The sequence below is a fragment of the Acanthochromis polyacanthus genome, chromosome 4 (assembly GCF_021347895.1).
Source record: "Acanthochromis polyacanthus isolate Apoly-LR-REF ecotype Palm Island chromosome 4, KAUST_Apoly_ChrSc, whole genome shotgun sequence".
Taxonomy (NCBI): Eukaryota; Metazoa; Chordata; class Actinopteri; family Pomacentridae; genus Acanthochromis; species Acanthochromis polyacanthus.
This window is the reverse complement of record NC_067116.1, coordinates 13,260,349-13,278,032: the sequence shown is the minus strand read 5'-3', so window position 1 is coordinate 13,278,032 and position 17,684 is coordinate 13,260,349. Positions and strand designations below refer to the sequence as shown.

The window sequence follows — 17,684 nt, the reverse complement described above, 5'->3', positions numbered from 1 at the left end:
TTCCCTTGAGCTCAAAGTCAGAGTCAGAAAGCAAAAAGGGACTCTGAGACTCACAGAAGGCTAACAACAGGGACGCTGAATTTTTGTTTTGAGTACTGCAACTGAAAGTGCTGGAAAATGTGTAAAGGATTAGCTGCCTTACCCCAAACCTGCCTTGAAAGGTGAGAGCTCATCATTTTATTCCCCTTTACGGTCACATCTTTACTGCGTGTTGCTCTGATGGTGTTTGGCTCCCAGAATGTTGGATTAAATGTTAAACCTCTTAACAGTGATCCTGATAATACTGTCAAAAAGATGAAAAACTAATTCTAACTTTATGTTGCTGGCATTCTTTCATGTGTAAAAAGAAAAAAATGAATAAAAGAGAGAAGCTTAAAAGTTCCTCTTTCTGAACTTTTTACCTTTTGAGTGAAGTTCTTTTTCATATACATATATATTTCAAACAGCCTTTTTGACCTCAAGAAGAATATTTCATTTGTGCTGTGGCAGATTTAATGCTACCTTGGATATTTTTTGGATTTTTTCGTCCCTTTATTCACTAGAATATTAGACTCTATAAGAGAGTATTACTTCAACACTGGAGCCTGAAAGGAGATCAGGCAGAGTCAAACAGAGATTTACAAAATCCAAAACATTTAATATAGTAGTAAAACAAATCAAACAGCAATGCTGTTCAGATGTTATTCCTGTTTCAGTTCCAAAACAGTAAATATAATATTGTTACATTCTGAATAATGTAAAGAGAAGTTGAATTAATTCTGTTCCATTGATATTATGAGGTTTTAGAAGTAAATGCCATCATTCAATCAAGTCTGAGTAAAAGTTTCAAAAGTTAATTTTACCCTTTAATTGTCATTTTACGTAAAACACGTTATTTATTAAATCAGTCAGCTGACATGTTTATGAATTTACTGTAGTGTCTTGTACCAGCCATTAATATTACCTCTGGTGTAAAATTGAAGACTCGACATCTCCTTCTGCTTCCCGTCACCCAGGGCCAAGGAGATCAAGACCAAATTGGGAGTTTTACTGCAGAAGCCAGAAAATGCCATTGACCTCATCATCCCCTACCCCGAGAAGACTGAGAAGAAGCCAGAGAAGCTGCAAAAGTGAGTGTTTTCCCCAGTATCTGTGAGGTGGGCTCGTTTGCCTGAGTGCTAAAGCAGATACCCTCCTGTCAAGTAGAGCCTCAAGCAGGTGGAGGATGTGCAGATCATAGGACATTAAAGCGCTCCAGACCCTCAGTGGGATCACATGTGCCGAGCTTTAGATGCTTCACTGTTACAGCACCTTGAACAGACTGAGTCACAGACTAATTATGTATCACATTCTGAGCTTTGCTTTAGTTTAAAGCTACTATATGTTAATAATGCTGTATCATAAGAGAAAGTAGAGAAAGTGTGCAATTCTGTCTTCTTCGGGTTTTGTTTTTAACATTAAGGAAATTACTTTAAAAGACTACACTGCCGCTCAAAAGTTTAGGGTCATTTAGAAATGTCTTTATTTCGGAAAGAAAAAAGACATTTTTTCAATGAAAATAACATTAAACTAATCATAAATACAGTCTAGACATTGCTAATGTGGTAAATGGTTATTCTAGCTGGAAAGAGTTGATTTTTAATGCAATATCTCCATAGGGGTACAGAGGAACATTTCCAGCAACCATCACTCCTGTGTCCTAATGCTACATTGTGTTAGCTAAAGGTGTTAAAAGGCTAATTAATGATTAGAAAACCTTTTTGTAGTTATGTTAGCACATGAATAAAAGTGTGAATTTTCATGGAAATGTGAAATTGTCTGGATGACCCCAAACTTTTGAAAGGTAGTGTACATGACTGAAATAAGCAAGTCCTGGAGTTGAGCTGCTGAAGCAAAGACTTTCTGTGATTAAGTTTGATAAACGCAGGATTGTTGTTAATTTAAAATGTACCAATGCAGCTTTAAGAGGGGTTGCTGATTCTTTAATGGAGACTTGATTTTCCCTTCTTATTTGTCTCAAAACAGCAGAAACCCTCCTGACCTCTGTAATCCATATTCAAGCTTTTTTTTTTACCCCTTTTTTTTTTTGCAGAGACACTTGAAACCACCTCTTACTGGCCTTTCATTGGTCTTTTCAGCTAATTTTCAAATTTGGAAAAACATGGTCTGGAAATTTACCCCTAAAGGTGTCAGAAAAAAAGCTAAATTTTAAAAATTTAAAACTTGTCTTAGAACTTGTTTCATTTCAGTGTGTAGTAGCTCCCTGTTTTTGCTCCAGCACATACTGTAAGTTTGATGCAATCTGTGGTCAGGAAGGGGTTTACAGACTTCATTCTTTTTGCAGAATTGAAGATAAAAGGTTTAAATTTGGCTTTGTGAGACTGAAACATACATCAAATGACCATTATATCATGTACTTTTTGAAGCTTTTCCACAACAGTGCATCAAAGGTTCACTTAGATCATGTTTGTTAATTATTTAAAATAGTAATGACTTTTTTATTGGTCAAATCAAGAGCTAGAAATACTCCATCATTTTATATTTGCCTGTAGTGTTACCTAGCAGTTCTGTATCAGCAACTTACCTAATTAACTACATTTCATACAAATTAAGTATTTAGCTCCAAAAAGCAGCTAGAGGCAACCACAGAATAAACTGTCTGGTCTGAATGCAAAATATTTTCCGACAATACGTGCAAAGCGCTCCATCAAGAAACTTTCTTAGTTCTCAGGATACTTTTAACCAGTATTTGCTGAACCTTCCCGACTGAACTGAGGACTTTTGTGTGCAGGCCGACTCCTGACGAGGCTGCTCAGTGGCGTGAGAGTCTGGACCGGGTCCTGAACAGCAGCTGTAGGTCTCGTCTCTACGCTCTCTGTTTCTCTCACACACTCACACACATTTATTTCTGACACTTAGTGACGGAGACTTTGCATCGACTTACGCTAATTGCCTGCAAACTTTTTCTCACACCAGCTACTCTTGGTTTTTGTACAAGATGATTTAAAAGATGCCTTAACATTTTGGTTATTTTCTGATGTGTTTCTTTACTTTCTTTTACTTTATTAACTCTTTTCTTCAGAAAAACTGAAACATGCTTGTTAATGTTTTGGTATATAGCATGTACCTGTTTGATCCTCCTTCATATACCAGTAATGAACACCAACAATCCAACACATTTCACAAGCTGAACTTTTTGTTGGACTCTCTTTGATTTGTTGTCTGCCCACAACCAACCCCCAGAGAGCATCATTATGCTTTATTATGCAAAGCTGTGGTCTTCACTCTGTAACAGCAGGCACTGTGGTTTAACTTTAACCACTGCTGAGGTGGAAAACGTGCTGTCCCTGAGGTACAGGGTCTGTCAAGTAGACTGATTAAAGAGGCACAGCACAGCTAGCAGGGTTTGGTTTCCTGAACAGCTACATAATGTGTGCCTTGTTAGATATCTGTGTTTTAATGGTAGATGATAGAGATAATGATTAGAAGGTTTCCATTACGGATTCGTTTATATATGTATCGTGTGCACACCTTGTTTAGAAGACTAAGATTAAGAGGAAAAAACAACTTCAAAATTAACAAAAATCTGTGCAAACAGAAAAGATTCTGTATTTCTTTCAGTGGGTTAAAACTCAGGAACAATTTTAGTGATGAGATAAAACAATATCCAAACATGCAACAGTTTTAAACAGAATATAAAGATAATGTTTTCACAGGGTACCGGGATGAGGTGGGGGTGTGACAGTCACTATGTTAATTATTTATTTCTTTAATGATTTGTTTTCTATATTTCTATATTTATTTATGTACCTCCATGAATGTCCATGCAACAAAATCCAGAAAGTGTGAACCTCATCCTGACACATAATGAAGCAATCACAATTCTAATTCCTACATAATAATAACATTTCCTGCCAATAGTGTTATTTTCAGATAGTTTACATGTAGAATGAGAAATATGAAAGCTTTGCTTAATAGTGGAAAACACTTTTACAACCACCATACATACCAGAAACCAACCTCTGGCTCCACTGTTTACCTCACAAAGTGCACAGAAAGCCTGAGAGACAGGCAGCAAGACCGATGATTACCTCTTAATAGTTAATGATATTTAGAGCTACGTGTAAACTCTCCTGCTGAAGTCACTTAAGTTGCCCCTGTGCACCAAAACAGAGCCAAGTACAGATGTTACTGACCGTCTGATATGGGAGCACGGAAACAGAGCTCAGTGGGTGGCAAAAGACCTTATTAAGTGGCTCCTTCAGCTCAGTGTAGGGCAGAGATATGCATAATTCTCCAGTGTTTGCATGCATGAATGAACGTGCACATGTATCTGTGTGTACCAGCCCATGAAGGTTATGTGTGTTATGGTAACATCTCCAGAGGGGAAGTCTAAATGATTCCACCAGCGCTGATTTATTGCACAGTTGCTGCTAACCGCTGTGCTGTGATTATTTATCTGCATGAGATTTTACGTTACCATTATTCTTTACAGATTTTCCCTTTTTAAGTCCCATGAGAGTCACTGTGAGTTATTTCCTCTCATACAAGAAGCGACCCCGGCCTGTGCTTTAAAGTTAAAAATTACATAATGCATCGAATATTATGCAACAGGAAACACAAAATGTATGTCTGTTCAGAGATTAAAAAAAAAAAAAAAGACTACACCAGAGCAAGCTTTCGAGAGAATGTGCAGGTTCTATGAGAATATTTCAGATTTTGATTTTTGGTAAGATTATGCAGATTATTTTACTTATGAACAGTGAGAAAAGTTTATTAAAACTTCCTGAAATTTATCACATGAAAATTTAGCAGAGCATGGCAGTAAAATGATTTATACTACTGCTGACTCAGACAATGTCATGTTTTCCATGAAAACTCTCACTTTTATTCATGTGCTAACATAATTGCACAAGGGTTTTCTAATCATCAGTTAGCCTTAATGTAGCATTAGAACACAGGAGTGACGGTTGCTGGAAATGTTCCCCTGTATCCGTTTCCAGCTAGAATAGTCATTTACCACATTAACAATGTCTACACTGTATTTCTGATTCATTTAATGATATCTTCATTGAAAAAAAAATGCTTTTCTTTTAAAAATGAGGACATTTCTAAGTGACCCAAACTGTTGAACAGTAGGGTATAATAAAATAAAACAAACAAAAGAAAGCCTAACATCATTTCTTTGGTAGTTGCAGCTGTGACTTACAGCTTGTCATTAGTGTCTGAGCGTGTATGTGCTTCTCTTTTTGTGTGTCCTTGTACTGAAGGCCTTTCAACACACACACACACACACAAATGTTGCAGCTTGATTGCAACTCAGTGCTATTTTGAACCAAACTCAGCATTTAGATTGAAGATAAAAGCCTGAGGCCATAACAGAACGCTTATCATCTCCAGCACATGTTTGCTCAGACAATGAGACCTTTCACTGGCATTGTGTTAAATTACAATAGTCTTCACTGAAATAACTGAATGTTTTATCACGCTGGTTTATCATAGCCACTCTGCTTTTGGATTTGTCCAAGAAATGCATTTGTTTGTTATTTGACATTCCTGAAAAATATTTGTCAATAGATGTTTAGTTTGAAAAGGGGCTTTTATTTCTCGAATCACGTTTTTTTTTTAGGAGTTTTAAAGAAAGATTTAGACAGTTTTACTCCCTTTGTGATGCAAGGAATCTCTTTTTTGGGTTCATCTAGAAAATTTTATAAAACTATGCAATCAAATTAAACGTAAATACATATTTCATCACTTTTTTCATTAGTAACAATAGCAATTCAGTGTCATGTTGTTATAGCTTAATTATGTTACATCTGCCAGTTTGTCGTCCTATTTTCCACTACTTCACTCCTGCACATTATGTAAAGCCCGTTTTCAGGCATGGAATGTGTAACATTGCCAGTTTCACAGATCAAATATTGTTGTTTTGAGCCAATGTGTAAATATTCCATTATGGCTTTATTTAAACATGACAGGAATATTATGGAAAAAGTCACAAGTGATATTTGGCATCTGGCACACGAGAGACAGCAGTGTCACGGGTGGAAAACAGGTGATGAAAACAAGAGTCGACTTTCTCACAGACTGCGTTTAGGTTTGAAATCATGTTGTCACTAAGGTTTTTGTTGCCAAATCTCTTATCAGTTCCATCATTTATTATGTAGAATACACTGTAGAATCATGGTGCCCATTTTATACAGGCTAAGAAAGGACAAAAATTAAAGAAAAACTCAAACATTTAGTAGTTTTTAGTTTTTTTGTTTGCTGCTGTCATGTTGTGTAAAACATTTTTCTAAGTAATCAGAGCAGTTATAATACACTCAGGTTGCTTCATATTGTTCAAATTCCAGGTGATTTTTTTTTCTTTCTCTCAGCATGGAATGGAAAAACTATTTCATACAGTGATATGAAAATTCACCAAATTAAAAGGGGACTCATCCACAGTACACCCACGGTCTCTTCATTTAATAATAGAATTTGTTCACAGACACAATGAGTGTTTTCCTTTTACCCTTGTCCTGCTGTTGCCTTTCCATGATTGGGATATTACATTAACATTTTGGAGAGCCATTTTTATCACACTTAAACTCATTTCTATTTTAATTAGACTGCTATAGTGACTCAAAATAAACCAAAAAATGGGGTTTAGATAATGACTTGTTGCACCATGTCCTATATTATATTAATTAATCTCTGCCAATCCGTCTCCCTCCATCAGATGGTCTGGCTGCTTTCCGTAGCTTCCTGCAGTCTGAGTTCAGTGATGAGAATATAGAGTTCTGGATGGCCTGCGAGGATTTCAAGAAGACCAAGAACCCTGTGAAAATGGCTACCAAGGCCAAGAAGATCTACGAGAACTTCATCCAGTCTGAGGGACCCAGAGAGGTCAGGGACTCCTACGACTTCCCCCTTTTTATAAACCATCTCAGCTCCAAAGGGAATAGAAATAGTTTATCTCCAAGTTCGTCATGTGTAATTTGCTTCACCCAATATGAACCAGTGTTCCAAATGTGAGCTTAAACTCTTGTATAAAATCATAGTCGCTGAAACTGGTTTGCCCATTATTTGGCTGCAACCTCTCACTTCAAAGAAAACGGTACAAAGACTAACTCAGACCATTGATTTTTAGAAAATAAATTCAGTGTGGGCAATTCTGCACTGCTGCAGTTAACACAGTTACAATATGCATTCAGGGATGTGGCTTTTTTTTCAGCATCTAAGATCCAATCAGTTCAGCTCTAAATGCTAAACTTACATTCACTTGAAAATGGGCCGTAAGAAAGATTTTTTTACATTTTACTTTATATGGTTACTAGGCAACTGGTCATTTATTCAAAATAAGAGAAAGTAAAAACAGTTAGAGACAAACTAGATGTCTACTGAAGAATCTACATAGTATTTATCTCATTAGTGAACAAACGTGCAAAGAAGAGAAATACAGGCTTGCTTGAGTGGAAGCAGATGAGGTTAAGAACAGAATGAACTGAGCAGCACAGCATGAGATCACTCAGGTTACAAACACACACACACCTGCACAGCACATTTACTAAAGTACTTCCATCTTGGGTGAGGAACTTTAATTTTGTTGCAGAGGCAAAGTGTTCTATTCATTACACTGCTGTTCTCAAGGGGCTCAAGTGACTGCTAACCGAAGGACAAGTATATTTTTTCTACTATTTTTGAGACAACTAATGGGTTTGAGGCTTTGGTTGAGCTGTTTGGTGTATCTGCTTAAAAATACCTTCTAGCTTTATGCTTTCATTGTACTCTCAAAAAGGTTGACTTTTTCTTTTTTCCATCAATGCCACCGTTCTGTCAATGCCATTTAATCCACTATGAAGCATGACCATCCACAAAATCAACGGCACAAGTATTTGTAACTGTACCATAAATGTACTCTTGAAGCTTCAGGTTCACAGTAGTACAGTGGCATGGTCATAGCAGTAAAAAACAACTTGACAATGCATTGTTTCGCATGAATAACTCCATTCAGGGTCATCCTATTGAGTGTTATGCTGTGGCTGAAGAGTTAAAACCAAACTGAAACCAGTGCTGGAGGTCCAAAAGCATCTCTCTCCCCTCGTCTATGGCATCTCACTACTATCCACTTGATTATTAAAGGAGATAATGTCACTCCCAAATTGACTGTTAAATTTATCATTGCTTGTTTTATCCAGCGTTAGCAAAACCGAGAGTACAACTCCCACTTGACTTCCAATGTGTCATATCTCCATGTTAGTAACATTATTTTTACCTCACAAGAGCTACGTTTATTACCAGAATTTACTCCAATTTTAGGACAAGTCGCTGCTGTTTTAAGTCAGTTGTCATCTTTGTTGGGTCTTTTCCTTGAAATAAACGGGAACACAAGACATTTTGTATTTTTAATTTGGACATTACTGCCTGGGTGGTTAAATAATGACAGACCATATGTAAAATGAGCATGCCAAATACAAGCATTTTTGGTTAGACTGTGGTGAGAAGCAACATCATAGAGTGAAGTCCCAAGTGAAAGCAGGAAATGAGGACAGGAACCTCCAGAGTTGGAGCATTTGTGGTGATGAAGCAAAGTTAGCAGATACAGCAGATGATTGAAAATGTTTGAGATGTTCTGGACATCCCAGATCAGGTGAAGATGGGAGCAAGGGTTAGGAGAGTGAAGGAATTACAAAGAGTTAAAAGAACGATGTTTAGGGGCAGACTGCCTCTAAGAAGAAAGAGAGATGTTGAAATTCAGAATGGCATGATTTTGACAGCGTGGGAAAGCAGAAGTGATGAGAAGAATAGAGCAGCAGGAAAAGCTCATATTCACAGCAAGAAATGAAGACAGATCATGAATGAGCAGACATTCCCTTTCAAAAGAGCTGTTAGTAATTAAATATTACAATAACATCGTGCCTAAATTGGCACTATCATGATATGAAAACATCCTCCTGATTTCCCAGAGACATCTCATGAAGACTCATCATCACTAACTTACTCATCATTTCTGCATATTCTTGTGGCACCGGTATCCATATTTTCATCAGTGCTATTACATCTTTTTCATCCTAACTTCTGACATCAGATCTCGTCACTTTCCTTTAACAGGTGAATATCGACCACTTCACCAAGGACGTGACCCTGAGGAACCTGGTGGACCTCTCCCCTGGGACCTTCGACCTGGCCCAGAAGAGGATCTTCGCCCTGATGGAGAAAGACTCCTTCGGGCGTTTCCTGCGGTCTGAGCAGTACCAGGAGCTCCTGGTCAACTAAGCAGGAGTCTGAGGAGCTGGGGTGGGGAGGTGGGGAGCTTTCAAACAGCAGCCGCTCAACATGAAAACTATAGGAAACATTTGATGATTTTTAAATTAAATATTTATAATAAACGACCATTGTCTAAGACAGCTTGAAGACTTTTATTTTGCAGAATCTAAATTCTGAAGGGGGATATTTAAAAACTCTATATCAAATTCAGCTAGACGGAAACTCTGCCAGATGAAATAGCCCCATCTCCCCACTGGACACACACACACACACACATGCGTACTATGTTTTTCTATCATTGTGGGGACTTACCATTGACTCCCATTCATATCTAACCCCTAACCCTAACCCTAACCAAAACAATGGCTAACCCTAAAGAAACGTTTTTGCACTTTTACTTTTATCAGTAACAACAACATGGCCAAGAAAACACTGTTTAAACTTGTCAGGCCCAAAATGAAGTCCCCAGAAGTGACGTAGTTTTCGGTTTTCCTACAGTTGTGGGGAGATTTGGTCCCCACAGTGTAGCAAAAGCTAAAACACACACACACACACACACACACACACACACACACACACACACACACACACACACACACACACACACACACACACACACACACACACACACACACACACACACATTCCTGTATTTCAATCTTAATTACAACCAACAATAATATCTTATCTTTTTAAAGCGTCCAGGAGTGATGGCAGTTTAAATACAGCCACAACAACCTGTTTGGTTTTCACACTAATTGTAGAAATACAGGAACACACACTCAAATGTACATGAAGTCAAGATCCACATCAAAACATTCTTCAGTGGGTTCATACGCAAAACTTACAACTCATGTTGATTCGGCCACAAATTCAGTACTTTTGGATAGATATACAAAGTATGCTCTAGAGATCATACCTTAAAAAAGGAACTTAAACTTGCCCTTTGTGTGTCAAAGTGTTTTAGTATATTTGTCAGATCTTTAAATAGATTTGTGTTAATTGAGCCCCACTGACGGTTGTGCGTTTTTTAGCATCTTCCTAAAATTTTGTTCACAGCACAGTAGTAATGTCAGTTAAACTGAAGTTTGTTTGGATTCATTGTCTTTGTCCTGCTTATCTACTCTATGAATAAAAACATCTGGTCTAGAAACTCAAGGCATCCCAGGTAGACTCATTACAATTTTAGAATGTTCACACAACCTGAAAAATTAATTACAGGTTTAAAGAGCTGCACCATAAGAGGCAGTGCTCAGTCAGTTGCATAGCTACAGTTATAATTGTCAGAAGTATTGCAACACTTTGACACATAGTATAAAGTATAAATCAGCCCTAATTAATGCTGGTTCTGTCCTCACCAGATGGCCCTGAGGGGATTGATCTTATCAGTGTAATATTTGATCACAGCTATATTAATAATTAACTTCATTCACTTTTACTTTACAACTTCTGGCCTGTGTCAACAACACACCAGGCAACTTTGTAGTGCAACTATGGCTAAACATAACTATGATGTCATATAAAACGCTTTCAGTACATTGGTCACATTGTAAGCTAAACCAATAATCAAACTGAGATATGACTTTCTGCAGTTTTATCAATAAGTTAATTTGACCACAATGTTCACTTTAAATGTAAAAAAAGTTAAATCATTTAAACAACAAAAGAAACATAAAACAAAAAACAAATGTTTGTCTTTTTCCATTGTGCATACAAGTGTAATCCAAACAGATATCAAGTACGACTGATAAGTATTTTGTTGTTTTCCAAAGAAGAATCAAAGTTATTTTCAGTGTGACTTTCTAACTAACTCTTTCTGTCTGGAAACTAAATGGAATGACAGTTACACAGTTTGCTATTTTAAATCAGTGAAATCCAACCAAATATCTTGCCATTTTAATTAAAGAAGGTAAGCGTATTTGACTAGTATCAATGCATGACTGATTATCAATGATTGTCACATAACTTTTCTTCCTGTCTGTTCCACACACTCACACCAAACCCCACCTTTGGGTTGAAATGTGTCCTGTGAGAGCCGTCCTTAAGAACAATGCTGGATAGTTGGCTCGGCGGTCTAGCTCCTTGGCGACCGCTAAACTGCAAGTTGCTAAGATGGGAATATCAAGTAGGAGGGAATCTCAGAATAACAAGTAAACAGAGCAGTGGTTTTATACAAAGAACGGTCTTTTTCCCATGTGATAATATCAAAGCTGTATGTATGCAGGCTGAGTCACTACAGATTTTAGTGCAAACTCACCAGTGAAAAGCATGGGAAACAGAACTTGCAAGTTTGCAGCACTTGACAAGCTCCTCAGTGGCTTCTGAGAATTACATTTTGCTGGGAAAAGTCATTACAGGCTGTGGAGCGCATATTTGAAATGTAAGATTTAAATTTAAAGTAACAAAGGAAACGTATCATCGCACTACAATCAGACAAGTACAAACAAAATCGACTTACAAAGCCAAATGTATATGTTCTTTTCATGTAATTGTTCAAGCTGACACTTTATACTTTTAACTCAAGTTATTATTCATTCTTTACACTGTAACAAAACACTGCTTTTAACCAGCTTACACAAGGCTGAGACATAAACAGATGTGATGGTGGATTTGGTGTGGAATGTTTAAGTGTCCTAAATATATACTTTCAGTAAAATGTAGCAACCATTAAGTGTGATTATATTTACTCTTTTAATATTTACCAAAAGCATATTATGTGTTTACCAACACAAACATTATTATCTATATATTCAGCATTTTACAAGTCCTTATTGTTCTCATCATCAAAGATCAGGACATCAGGAGTGACATTTTTAATTTTTCATCATTCTAATATATCATTTAAAGAGTGTATGGGATCAAGCAACAAAGTGGTAAAAAATTATTAAGATTTATCACAGTATTGAAAGGCATTGACAAGGTCTTAATATGGCACAGATTGACCAGTCTGTTGTCATAACCTGAAATGTCATAACTCAACAAATAATTCACATAAAAAAAGAAAATCAATAAGGGCTTTAACAGTGCTGACTATGTATCATTTGATGTAGCTTTGCATGTACGTTTTGGAGTCAATCACATAAAAATATATATGCACACAATTCCTGAAGATGTATTTATTTATATGTGTAAATATCTACTAAGTTATTCTAATATACAACAATGGAATCCATGATTCTTTGAATGGAGAGCTGGCAGAACTCTTCCTAGAGTCTATTCACTGTTATAAAAGAGGAAACACTTTTCAATTGTCACTTTGTTTTATTTTTATTAGATGCCATCTATAATGTTCATGAACAGAATAAATTGTCACGACTGCAATGAAAAGTAGATTATATAGAAAGAACACACTAGCATTTATTTTTCATAACGGTCCGTTTGAATATGTGAAATTCTTGTCAAATTAAAGAATTTAATGTAATATTTACTCAAATTCTATGCCTAACTATGTAATATTTAGCAATATATAGTAGTTTATGATAATATATTACATGCCTAAACATTAAAATAATTAGACATGTAATATACTAAAGAAATATTCCCATAATCTTCAGCTGAACCTGTGTTTAGTGCTATTTAGCGAGAATTAACAAGAGCTGGCATACTAAACTAAGGTCAGCCCATTAGACTGTATATATAACTTGCTGTATTTGAAGACGGATGCAATGAATGGTAAAGCCAATGCCAAACTCCTCTAGTTGCAAAAAGAAGTCCAATTGTATAAAAGTGGAAAAAATGACCCTCCTGATCACTTGATTTGTTACCTTAGTAAACATTTTCCAAATGATTTTATGGTCACCGTTGCGTCCTTCAACACAGCACGATTTTCATGTTGTACGTTGTGGTCACATCAAGAGGTCAATACACAATAAAGCTGGTTATGTTTCAGGGTTGGGCTGCCATGTAATTGACAGATCACTACCATGTCACTCAGGTCTTAGGTTCTCTGATCAGATCAACCCCTCACTGGTTGCATTCTGTTTCAAAAAAAACTATTTGGCAATGGTCAAACTCCACTTTTTTAAAAATGAATAATTTGGACATTCCAAATTTGTGATTTTACTGCAAATGTTCGTTTTATTTGGATAGGCCCAATTGCCACAGTCTTTTACATGATTACCTTAACACTGACTCTACAACACATAGTGTCTTCTGATGGGTTCAATGCATGTGAGGTGTTGTTATCACCTCCCAACTCATCTGTGAACACAGTGTCCAACAGAAAAAGGAGTGTGCATTTGTTGAGGTCCAGGGCCCAAAAAATACTTCCCGAGAAATATGTGTTAAAAACAAGCAGGCAAAGGGAAACTGCACTTAAAACAAAAAGCTGAGCCCTCAAACTCAGGCTAGCATATACACCCCCTGTCAAAAGTTTTAGGACACTTTCTCATTCAAATAAAGTAGAACCTGTCCTTCAACTTTTGACAGGGGCTGTATATACCAAATTTGGTACACATATGCAGCACATCAGGCTGAACAAAAAAGTCAGTGACAGCCACATTCCAAACCCAACAGGAAGTGAGCTATTTTGCGTTGAATGTCAGATTTTGCCCATTTTTCATTTTTTTCTAGAGCGAACTCCTCCTAGGGGGAAACTCCAATTCACCTCAAATTCGGCCAGTACATACAGGAGGCCTTAATGATCCAAAGTTATTACAATCTTTTTCCAAAGTCAAAGGGTGTGTCTGTGGCGGCCTCTGGAATTTTGATCCTTCGCCATGAAATTTCAAATGCTGTGTAAATGCCCTGAACATGCTCCAATCTGCCTGAAACTTTACATGTATGATCAGAGGCCTGCCCTGATCACATCCATATGATGAAATACACCCCCTGTCAAAGGTTATAGGACAGGTTCTACTTTATTTGAATGAGAAAGTGTCCTAAAACATTTGACAGGGGGGTGTACATTTTTGATCCTGCCTCAGAATAAATGGCTTTTTTTTAAAGAGCAAAGCTGCATGTGTCGAGTACGCCACTAAGAAACGTCAGGCGTGAGTGAAAAACACAGCGGAAACAGATGCACGGCTGCCAACACAAACACTGTCAGAAGCTTGCATCAATGCATCTGTTACTAGCGCAGTTCCAAGAAATAGTTGGACAAGGTCAGATGCCTTTGGTCCCCAAAGGAGGTTAGTGACATTTGTGACAAATGTTTTGTTGAGCTTTTATAAGTACGGTACACTGTCACATTTACAGAGGCCTTGTAGTATCGCAAGTCTGACCTCGAAAATGATATCATGCTGAAAAGGTTGAATATTTCCAAGCACAGGTGATTTATAGCCTAACAAGTTTCTATAACTGTTCCACGTACAAAAAAAAACAAACTAAAAACTAATAAACACAATTACTAACATGTTAGTTGCCGGACTATTGCTACTGTCAATCTCTTTCATGTATTTCACCTAATATGTATCCTGACTTCCTCCAGGCAGGTCAGAAGAAAGGTTTCACCCTGAACAGATTGCTAAGGCTTGGATGATAAAGTCTTCAGAGAGTGATTCATTCCTTCTGCTTTGTAATGATTAAACCCCGGAGTAGAAGCAGATCTGCACACATTCTCAAATTTGTCTCCTGGTGCACAACAGTGATCAGACTTGAGATGAAAAATGTATGATATCTGCCTGTAAGTTCAATGTGGTCTATATTTATAAGAGAGACATTTGTGTAGAATGTTGAAGTTTCTCATTAGACTTGTGAAAAAGCAGATTTACACTCTCCAGCCTTATAGTCTCTGTTGAAGGATTATGACCATAAAACTGTACCGTGTTGTTTATATTTACTCAGGCATCATTTATAGGCAGAGGGAGTGGGTGCTGTAGAAACAGTGCGTACACAGCCACTGATTGCTCACTTAGTTCCTCATTAAAAAACAACAAGAGATTGACAAGGATATGGCAAAGATTTCTCATGGCTTCAGGGCTTTTTATACACTTTTGAGGACGGTCTGTCTTTGTGTGAGAGAAAATAGTAGAATATTTTTGTATAACTGGTATTTCCCCAGCGACATCTGTGGCTGACAGTGAAGTCCACTGCTGACAAGGCTACACCCACAAGGTTTCCATCACAGTCCACCCCCAAGTAGGTTAAGAACCGAACATTTTGAACTGAAAACACAACAAATAACAGATAAAGTGCTTACTTAAGATCGGAGTGGACTTAAGGTAACGTCAGTGTTTCGAAAGCTGCCATTTCTTTCCACATCAAATTGATTCTGCCTTCAAGTGAGCTGTTTTTCTATCATTAGGAGAGCACATCATGCCTGGCACTCAGCATTAAGTTATGAGAACACTGTTGCTAAGTGACTCCCAACAAGCATGGACTTCAACATCTTCACCTTTTTTAACCCTTGGATGCATGGCCAACCAATACCTACACTCTTCCATGGGTGGAGTCAAAAATGACCCCAATTGAAATCAATGCATTTTTGCAATAAACTTGAGACATTTCTTTCATGTTGGTTAGACATTATATATTTTGTTCAACAAAAGAGTATTTTCAGTTTTGATATGTTCTTTCTTCACTTTTAATTCAAATTTTATCACATAACAATCACTGAAACGGTATCAAAACATGTTTAATCTTCCTCCGTATTTTAAAACAGACAGAGGGACACATAAAGGAGGTTGATTTCCAGGCAGCCTGACATCTCCAGGTGGACAATAGTCTGAGTCCTCTACATCTGAGATGTCAGATCCTGAGTCAATGCCTCCAATAGGCTCTTCATCCCATCCATCCATGATCATTTTTAGGGCAACATCCACAGGGATCCTAGCTGGCCTCCTCGCAGCCATGTTGCCTTAGGTTGAAAAGAAAAGGAAAAAACATGAGAAAAGACACTGTTTGAATGCACAAAACTATAAATCATTTGTAGCTTTGTAAGTAAATCTACGGGCATGCGTGCGCACACACACTCACACACCTCCACTCACATTCACACTTTTGTTACACTGTTATTACACAGTATGTTAGCTCACAGGATTGTTAGGTAAAAGTATTGTTAGCTAACACGAACACACACACACACACACACACTAACCCATTAGGTAGCCTATTATATGATCATCGATTATTCAGTGGTGTATGTGTGTGTGTGAGAGAGAGTGTGTGTGTTTGTGTTAGCTAACAATACTTTAGCTATCAATCCTGTTAGCTAAGATACTGTGTAATAACAGTGCAACAACAGTGTATGAGTGTATGTGTGTGCGTGCGTGCGTGCATGCATGTGTGCGTGCATGCATGTGTGCGTGCGTGCATGTGTGTGTGTGTGTGTGTGTGTGTGTGTGATTGTGTTAGCTAACAATACTGTTTGCTAATAATAATGTTAGCTAACAGTATTGTTAGCTATCCACAAACTCGGCAACTTTCACAGATATTCACATAAAATTCACATATTCTGTCAATGAAAAATAAGTTCATAAATGGAGATAATACTTACATGTATAATGCTGTGCAAAAATGACCTCCTTGGTGGTGGGACTGCTGACATCAGTTGTATGAGGGACAGTAAATGTTTATTTACACTCAAAGTTGCCAAGAACCAATGTTAAGTGAAATATCCCATTGGAAACACTTGGGGTCATTTTTGACCCCGCCCATGGAAGAGTGGGGTACTGATACAAAAACTGAATTTTTTTAAAATTAATGAAAAAATGAATAAAAATGCAAATGGCATCATGTCACAAACATGTTTTATGAGGAATACCTGGAATATGAAAATATCAAAACTTTTAATCTTAAAGATATTAAGGAATAACAACCTCTGGGGTCAATTTTGACCCCACCTATGCATCCTAGGGTTAAAAGTGGTGAACGTGTGCCTAGAAATGAAACAAAGGTACTCTAAAATATCATGAAAAACTTCAAAAGTAATTTGGAGACATCTCTGAGAATCAATAAAAAAAGAGCGAGAAAAAAGGATGACTGTGAAGAACCCTTAAGGCAGCATCTGATCCAGAGGACATTCCAGCTTAACATTATCTGTATGTGAAGAGGTTTGTTTCTGACATCCTGCTTGAGAGGAGCTGGAGAAATGATGATTACAAAATGGGTGAAAACGCAATATAGTGGCATTTCTTTTTGAGAGCTGACAACAATTTCCACATCTGTACCATCTAGCTGGGGGGTCACAGGCTTCTACAAAGTGGTAGTGGATGAGGAGTGTTGAAAACAATTCTGGATATCATCTAGCAAATAGTGTTTACCCAGACTTAGTGTGTTGACATTTTAGAATGTCAGTCAAGTTACTAATGCAGCCCTGTGTCCCAAAAAGCACATCCCTATACAACTAAACTAACAACTGCACTATCAAGTAAACAATGAGTGAAAATGAAAACTAATGAAATAATGGTCCCACATGGGAGCAAACTCCAATCTCCTCTCTAAAGGTCATGTTGTTGACTTGTACCACCACACTCCAACCTGCTTTCGGCCAATTCAAACTTCCTGCGTCTGTGTGC

The 17,684-nt window shown here is 37.4% G+C and overlaps 1 protein-coding gene across 1 annotated transcript; it reads left to right on the top strand.

Annotated features, from left to right (window-relative positions):
* rgs5a (regulator of G protein signaling 5a) lies at positions 1-12,471 on the top strand. Its single transcript, XM_022207056.2, has 5 exons — positions 1-161; positions 996-1,109; positions 2,771-2,832; positions 6,701-6,867; positions 9,073-12,471. The coding sequence occupies exons 1-5, from the start codon at positions 118-120 to the stop codon at positions 9,235-9,237; spliced, it is 552 nt and encodes a 183-aa protein (XP_022062748.2). The 5' UTR covers positions 1-117; the 3' UTR covers positions 9,238-12,471.
* The last annotated feature ends 5,213 nt before the right edge of the window (positions 12,472-17,684 follow it).

Coding starts and splice junctions, on each gene's coding strand:
- rgs5a (XM_022207056.2), top strand. CDS start 118: ATGTGTAAAGGATTAGCTGCCTTACCCCAAACCTGCCTTGAAAG. Junction 2,833..6,700: donor CCGGGTCCTGAACAGCAGCT/GTAGGTCTCGTC, acceptor TCCCTCCATCAG/ATGGTCTGGCTGCTTTCCGT. Junction 6,868..9,072: donor AGTCTGAGGGACCCAGAGAG/GTCAGGGACTCC, acceptor TTCCTTTAACAG/GTGAATATCGACCACTTCAC.